Genomic DNA, 8,654 nt, shown 5'->3' with positions numbered 1-8,654 from the left:
CTGTCCCCTGTCTGGTCTCTCTCTGTCCCCCTGTCTGTTCCTCTCTCTGTTCCCCAGTCTGTTCCCATGTCTGTTCCTCTCTTTGTTCCCATGTCTGTTCTCTCTTTGTTCCTCTCTCTGTTCCCTGTCTCTTTCCTCTGTCTGGTCTCTCTCTGTTCCCGTCTGTTCTGTCTGTTCTCTCTCTGTTCCCTCTTTGTTCCCAGTCTGTTCCTCTCTCTGTTCCCCTGTCTGTTCCTCTCTCTGTATTCATGACTGTATTCATGTGATTCTCCTTAATAACCTCTACACTGGTACTGGTGCCTGCAGACTGGCCTGGTACTGGTGCCCTGCAGACTGCCTGGTACTGGTGCCCTGCAGACTGGCCTCGGTATGGTGCTCTGCAGACTGCCTGGTACTGTGCCCTCGCCGCTGGCCGTACTGACTGCGTACTGCCTGGTCTGGTACCTGCATGCCTGCGACTGACTGTGCTGGCTGGCCTGGACTGCCTGTACTGCCCTGCAGACTGGCCTGGTACTGTGCCCTGCAGACTGCCTGGTACTGGTGCCCTGCAGACTGGCCTGGTACTGGATGCCTCAGACTGCCTGGTACTGGTGCCCTGCAGACTGGCCTGGTACTGATGCCCTGCAGACTGGGGTACTGATGCCTGCAGTACTGGCCTGTACTGTGCCCTGCAGACTGGCCTGGTACTGTGCCCTGCAGACTGCTGGTACTGTGCCCTGCAGACTGGCCTGTACTGCTGCCCTGCAGACCTCGATGGCCTGGTACTGATGCCCTGCAGACTGGCCTGGTACTTATGCCCTGCAGACTGGTGTAATTCCCCATTATGACCATATGACTCATGCATAACCTGACCCAGTCAAGCTTCCTACAGGCAGGCCTTTTAAATACTGTACAAACAACTGTGGAAGGATAAGCCGCCAAGGTAATCCGACACACACACACACACACACCACACACACACACACAACAACACACACACACACACACACACACACACACACACACAACACACACACACACACACAACACACACACACACACACACACACACACACACCAGGGGGCAGGTAGCCTAGCGGTTAGATTGTTGGCCAGTAACTGGAAGGTTGTACGTTGAATCCGCAAGATGACAAGTTGATAAATGTGTGGCTCTGAACTTGAGCAAGGCACTTAATCCTAAGAGAGACCTCCATTGAGGTTGTCTCAGGAGAGTTGAGATATGTAACAAACACATTTCCAAATCACACTGTCACGATCGTCGTAAGAACATTCGAACCAAAGCGCAGCGTGATATGGGTTCCACATATTTATGATGTAAACGCACAAAACAATAAAAAGCAAACGATACGTGAAGCTATGGAGTGCTCACAGGCAACTACACATAAACAAGATCCCACAAAAACACGTGGGGAAATAGCTTCCAAATATGATCCCCAATCAGAGACAACGATAAACAGCTGCCTCTGATTGGGACCATACCAGGCCAACATAGAAATAAAACAACCTAGAATACCCACCCTAGTCACACCCCGACCTAACCAACATAGAGAATAAAAGGCTCTCTATGGTCAGGGCGTGACACACACATGCATATTAATACACACTTGTACATGTGTGGAATAGGACAAATATAAGCACACACACACACTTAGCCAGGTCTCTCACCTTGAACCAGGTGATATAGGGGTCTTTCCCAGGTTCTGTGTAGTCCTCTATGTCTGGACAGGTGATGTCTTTGCTCTTGCTGAGTTCCGCCTTCTCCATGTGTCTCATCACAGAGTTGTAGCACAGGTCTGTGTCATTCTCAGCCACATAAAGAGACATGGATACCTTCATACAGTAGCTTGAATTCCTGAAACACAGAAACAACAAACAGGTCACTGACAGGGTTCACAGTACAATACAGTTTTCACACTTGGTCCTTTTCAGAATTTTTTTGTGAACTCAGTGCGGTTCGCTACATTTCTTGTGCAGTGTGAAAAAAGGAACTCAGAAGAGCCGAAGCAAACCGAACAGAGACCATCTAGAGAGATCATGTGAATGCAAAGCTCCCCAGGTTCGCTTGTCGTTTTTTCTGCACCACACATCAAATCCAATTTTTATTTGTCACATGCGCCGAACACAACAGGTGTAGACTTAACGGTTAAATGCTTACTTACCAGCCCTTAACCAGCAATGCAAGAAACAGAGTTGACTAAATAAACTAAAGTAAAATAAATAGTAACACAATTAAATATAAATAACGAGGCTATATACAGGGGGGTACTGGTACAGAGTCTGGTGGGGGGGTGGGGGGGTACAGGTTAGTCGAGGTCATTTGTACATGGGGGTAAAGTGATAATAAACAGCGAGTAGCAGCAGAGTAAAATCCTTTGCACCCCAGTATCTCTACTTGCACATCCATCTTCTGCACATTCCGGTGTTTAATTGCTTTATTGTAATTACTTCGCCACAATGGCCTATTTATTGCCTTAACTCCCTTATCCTACCTCATTTGCACTCACTGTAAATATACTTTTTGTTTTATTTTGTTCTACTCTATTATTGACTATGTTTTGTTTATTCCATGTGTAACTGTGTTGTTGTATGTGTCGAATTGCTATGCTTTATCTTGGCCAGGTCGCAGTTGCAAATGAGAACTTGTTCTCAACTAGCCTACCTGGTTAACTTCTCTAGGGTAGGGGGCAGCATTCGGAATTTTGGATGAAAAGCATGCCCAAATTAAACTGCCTGCTTCTCGGGCCCAGAAGATATGATATGCATATAACTGGTAGATTTGAATAGAAAACACTCTAAAGTTTCCAAAACTGTTAAAATAATGTCTGTGAGTATAACAGAACTGATTTGGCATGCAAAAACCTGAGAAAAATCCATTCGGGAAGTAGTTCTTTTTTGGTTTTGTAGTTTTCTATTCAATGCCATTACAGTATCCATTGACTTAGGACTCAAATTGCAGTTCCTATGCCTTCCACTAGATGTCAACAGTCTTCAGAAATTGTTTCAGGCTTGTATTCTGAAAAATGAKGAAGTAAGAGCAGTCTAAATGAGTGGAAAAGGTGTCACAGAGCTTTTTCATGCGCGCGACCGAGAGAGTGCCTTTCTTGTTTACCTTTTATATTGACGACGTTATTGTCCGGTTGAAATATTATCAATTATTTAGGCTAAAAACAACCTGAGGATTGAATATAAACATCGTTTGACATGTTTCTATGAACTTTACAGATACAATTTGGATTTTTTTGTCTGCCTGTTTTGACTGCGTTTGAGCCTGTGGATTACTGAAGAAAACGCGCAAACAAAAAACTGAGTTTTTGGATATAAAGAGACTTTATCGAACAAAAGGAACTTTTAGTAATGAATTTCTGCTGAGTGCAACCATATGAAGATCATCAAAAGTAAGGGATTCATTTTATCTCTATTTCTGATTTGTGTAACTCTTCTACTTGGCTGGTTACTGTTTGTAATGATTGTGTCTGTGGGCTATGTTCTCAAATAATCATAAGTTATGCTTTCGCCGTAAAGCATTTTTTAAATCTGACACCGTGGTTGGATTCACAAGAAGTTCATCTTCAAACCTATGTAAAAAAAAAAAAAAAAAATCTGAATTTTTATAATGAGTATTTCTGATTTGAATTTGGCGCCCAGCAGTTTCACTGGCTGTTGAAGGAGTGGGACGCTAACGTCTCACATACCCAATAGAGGTTAAATAAAGGTGGGGCAAAAAAACATGTCCTGGTAATCCGTCTGGCCCGTGGCCTTGTGGATGTTGACCTGTCAAAAGGTCTTGCTCACATCAGCTATGAAGAGCGTGATCACACAGTCATCCGGAACAGCTGGTGCTCTCATGCATGCTTCAGCATTGCTTGCCTCGAGCGAGCATAAAAGGCATTTAGCCCACTAAGACGACTGCAACACCGTTTCCCCTGCAATAAATAGCCCTTACAGAGCCTGTAAGTGTGTTGGGTCATTGTCCTGTTGAAAAACAAATGATAGTTCAACTAAGCACAACCAGATGGGATGGTGTATCGCTGCAAAATGCTGTGGTAGCCATGCTGGTTAAGAGTGCCTTGAATTGTAATAAAATCACTGACAGTGTCACCAGCAAAGCATCCCACACCATCACACTTCCTCCTCCATGCTTCACTGTGGGAACCACACATGCGGAGATCATCCGTTCACCTACTCTGCGTCTCACAAAAACATGGTGTTGGAACCAAAAATCTAAACTTTGACTCATAAGACCAAAGGACATATTTCCACCAGTCTAATGTCCATTGTCGTGTTTCTTGGCCCAAGCAAGTCTCTTCTTCTTATTGGTGACCTTTAGTATTGGTTTTCTTGCAGCAATTCGACCATGAAGGCCTGATTCACACAGTCTCCTCTGAACAGTTGATGTTGAGATGTGTCTGTTACTGAACTCTGTGAAGCATTTATTTGGGCTGCAGCTGAGATGCTGTTAACTCTAATGAACTTATCCTCAGCAGGAGAGGTTACTCGGTCCTCATGAGAGCCAGTTTCATCATAGCGCTTGATGGGTTTTGCAAATGCACTTGAAGAGTTCTTGAATGTTCCGGATTGACTGACCTTCATTCTTAAAGCAATGATGGACTGTCGTTTCTCTTTGCTTATTTGAGCTGTTCTTGCCATAATATAGACTTGGTCTTTACCAAATAGAGCTATACCACCCCTACCTTGTCACAACACAACTGATCAAAACACAACTGATTGACTCAAATGCATTAAGAAGGAAAGAATTTACAAATTATCTTTTAAAAAGGCACACCTGTTAATTGAAATGCACCTGTTAATTGAAATGCATTCCAGGTGACTACCTATGAAGCTGGTGAGAGAATGCCAAGAGTGTGCAAAGCTGTCATCAAGGCAAAGGGAGGCTACTTTGAGAATCTCAAATATAAAATATATTTAACACTTTTTTGGTTACTACATGATTCCATATGTGTTATTTCATAGTTTTGATGTCTTCACTATTATTCTACAATGTAGAAAATAGTAAAAATAAAGAAAAACCCTGGAATGAGTAGGTGTGTCCAACCTTTTGACGGTACGGTATATTGTCAGGGTTAGGGCTAGCGACGTGTTCAGCAGCTTACTGAACCAAAGACTCACAACCACTAGAATTAATGGAAGTGCCGCACAGCCTGCCCTGGAATACTAAGACACAACACACACATGCAAACACACACACACAGACACGAAACACACGCAAACACACGCAGACACACAGACCACACAGACACACCACACACACACACACACCACACACACACACACACACACACACACACACACACAGACCAAGAGAGGAAAGGAACCTGCTTAGTCATCCCAGTGATGTAATAGCACTCTGACAGCCCTGGAGGAAGTCTGTAGACTGTCTCAATACACTCAAATGGCTTCCTGCTTTCATCTCCTTTCCTTCACTGTGGTCTGTGGCATTGACATACTGTAGGATGGGTCTCAATACTGTGAAGTGACTAACTTTCCTTGTCTACTTTCCTTCATAATGAATCCTAGGAGGAAAGCAGTGGCATTACCAGGGTTCACGTTAGAGTTCAAAAATCTGCATTTTCAAGACGCAGACCATAAAAAAAATATTATAAACCATTTCACCTGCGTTTTATAATGAAAGTCAACAGTGTTTTTTTATTTAATAGTGATCAGGGGCGTGCAACTATAGTTTTCCTTCACAGAAAATACATTAGTGCAAGACATCAAATAGCTTCATTTTCAGAAATGCAATGCTATTTGGCTAGCAAGTTCTTTTTTGCAAAAACAATGCATGGCTGTCATATTTCTAATATATATAACAGGAGGAATGTAGCCAGTTACATTTGATAATGTTTCCCTTTTTTGTCTGCATTATACCGAAGAAAACTAGGATTCACAGAGAAAAGTACAGGACAAAAGTAGGATTCACAGAGAAAAGTACAGGAGAAAACTAGGATTCACAGAGAAAAGTACAGGAGAAAAGTAGGTTTCACAGAGAAAAGTACAGGGCAAAAGTAGGTTTCACAGAGAAAAGTACAGGACAAAAGTAGGTTTCACAGATAAAAGTAGGATTCACAGAGAAAATTACAGGAGAAAAGTAGGATTCACAGAGAAAATTACAGGAGAAAAGTAGGATTTAAAGAGAAAAGTACAGGAGAAAAGTAGGATTCACAGAGAAAAGTACAGGAGAAAAGTAGCTCCACATCAGTCAGATCTGTTTGCTGATAGAATGTACATTTCTGAATTCTCATCTGAGTGGAGAAGTGGAACTGAAGCATACAATGTATCTGATGCTAGGTAKAAATTACAATAAGAAGCATTTCAGATCTGTGTTTACAAAACGCAGCAAGACATTTCTTATAAGTGAAATACCTTATCACTATAACATACTGTAGGTTCGCATCACACAGCGGTCATCTGTACAGAAATAATGAATTGCTGACATTCTCATTCAATAAATGCCATGGCTTTTACAGGTCAGAGGAAATGTTGGTGGCTTCATGAGAACGGTGTGTAGTGTAGTGTGTGTAGTTTGTGTGTGTGTGTGTGTATGTGTGTGTCGTGTGTGTGTATTGTATGATATCCCAGAGATATTTACTACATGTTATTCCTCAATAACCCCCCCCAATCTCTGTCTGTATGTGACCAGGCAATCATGTCACCCGTAATACAAGTCAGTATTCGACGTCCATCCAAGTCTGAGGATGTCCGGAGATGACGTGGAAACTGGCCACTAGGGGCAAAAGTGAGAGCTGTTACCTTCAAGTAGGTTTCAGTTTTGCTAGCGTGTCGTGGACGAGGATGGCGAATGTGCGTAAACAAGTTCAAAATCCAGCGATATATATATATATTTTTTTGATTTTAGCTTTAAGCCTATTCCAAACCTTAACCCTTACCTTAACCATTCAGAGATARTGCATAACCTTAACCCTTACCTTAACCATTCAGAGATAATGCATAACCTTAAGATTACTGAGCTAATGCCTAAACTCAACCCTAACCCTAAAATTAGAAGTTAATGCCTAAACTCAACCTTAAACACTTCAGAATTTGACGTTTGCAACAACTTCAAAATTTGACGTTTGAAGAACATGGATGAACGTCTAATTCTGACGTTAGACTAGTTGGTACAGGAGCATTTTATTACATTACCTTTACTGCTGGCCAGACGCTTCCATTCAGGCTAAATGGCAGGCTTTCATATGATGTAGTCAGGTTATGGAAGTAATAAGAGAGTCACTTCTCCCATAGAAAACCCCTGACCTCCAGACCATAAAACACACACAGCTGAGGCTGGCAGGGATAGAGCAAGCAGGCAGGCCTGGATAGAGCTAACTGAGAATAGGACAAGGTAGCATTCGATTGGAAACTGTAAGCAGATGTTATATAACGCTATGATGTTGTTATTTTAAAAGAAAAGTTTTTTTATATTGCCTAAACACGCACGCACACACACACACACACACACACCAAAGCCACACCCGACAAGCATTGATGCTGCCACCCTCGTGCTTCACGGTTGGGATGGTGTTCTTCGGCTTGCAAGCCTCCCCCTTTTTCCTCCAAACATAATGATGGTCATTATAGCTAACCAGTTCCATTTTTGTTTCATCAGACCAGAGGACATTTCTCCAAAAAGTACCATCTTTGTCCCAATGTGCAGTTGCAAACTGTAGTCTGGCTTTTTTCTGGCGGTTTTGGAGCAGTGGCTTCTTCCTTGCTGAGTGGCCTTTCAGGTTATGTCGATATACGACTCGTTTTACTGTGGATATAGATACTTTTGTACCTGTTTCCTCCAGCATCTTCACAAGGTCCTTTGCTGTTGTTCTGGGATTAATTTGCACTTTTCGCACCAAAGTATGTTCATCTCTAGGAGACAGAACGCGTCTCCTTCCTAAGCGGTATGATGGCTGCGTGGTCCCATGGTGTTTATACTTGCGACTATTGTTTGTACAGATGAACGTGGTATCTTCAGGTGTTTGGAAATTGCTCCCAATGATGAACCAGACTTGTGGAGGTCTACAATTTTATTTCTGAGGTCTTGGCTGATTTCTTTTTGATTTTTCCATGATGTCCGCACAAATGGAGAATGACCACAAGCATACTTCCAAAGTTGTGGTAAAATGGCTTAAGGACAACCAAGTCAAGGTATTGGAGTGGCCATCACAACGCCCTGACCTCAATCCTATGAAAAATTTGTGGGCAGAACTGAAAAAGTGTGTGCGAATAAGGAGGCATACAAACCTGACTCAGTTACACCAGCTCTGTCAAGAGGAATGGGCCAAAATCACCCAACTTATTGTTGGAAGCTTGTGGAAAGCTACCCGAAACGTAGAAAGACATTGCTACCAAATTCTAATTGAGTGTATGTAAACTTCTGACACTGGGAATGAGATGAAAGAAATAAAAGATTAAATAATAATTATCTTTACTATTATTCTGGCATTTCACATTCCTAAAATTAAGTGGTGATTCTAACTGACCTAAGACAGGGAATTTTTACTAGGATGAAATGTCAGGAATTGTGAAAAACTGAGGTTAAATGTATTTGGCTAAGGTATATGTAAACTTCCGACTTCAACTGTATATCTTTCTCTCTTCTCTTGCTCTCTCTCTCTTTCTTGCTCTCTCTCTCGCTCTCTCTC

General features: G+C 42.3%; 1 protein-coding gene across 1 annotated transcript in view; it reads right to left on the bottom strand.

Annotated features, from left to right (window-relative positions):
• Nucleotides 1-1,354: 1,354 nt before the first annotated feature.
• The window catches only part of LOC112074627 (interleukin-1 receptor accessory protein-like 1-A), a gene marked incomplete at its 5' end in the record, with an annotated part of 22,105 nt that continues 14,805 nt past the window's right edge, over nucleotides 1,355-8,654 (bottom strand). The window contains 2 exons of the mRNA XM_070440598.1: nucleotides 1,355-1,375; nucleotides 1,666-1,852. Coding sequence (XP_070296699.1) covers nucleotides 1,355-1,375; nucleotides 1,666-1,852 — 208 coding nt within the window. The remainder of the gene's footprint in view (nucleotides 1,376-1,665; nucleotides 1,853-8,654) is intronic.

Source organism: Salvelinus sp. IW2-2015, unplaced genomic scaffold, assembly GCF_002910315.2.
Source record: "Salvelinus sp. IW2-2015 unplaced genomic scaffold, ASM291031v2 Un_scaffold2727, whole genome shotgun sequence".
NCBI lineage: Eukaryota > Metazoa > Chordata > Actinopteri > Salmoniformes > Salmonidae > Salvelinus > Salvelinus sp. IW2-2015.
Note: the sequence above shows the minus strand (reverse complement) of the source record. Positions and strands in the feature narration are given on the sequence as shown.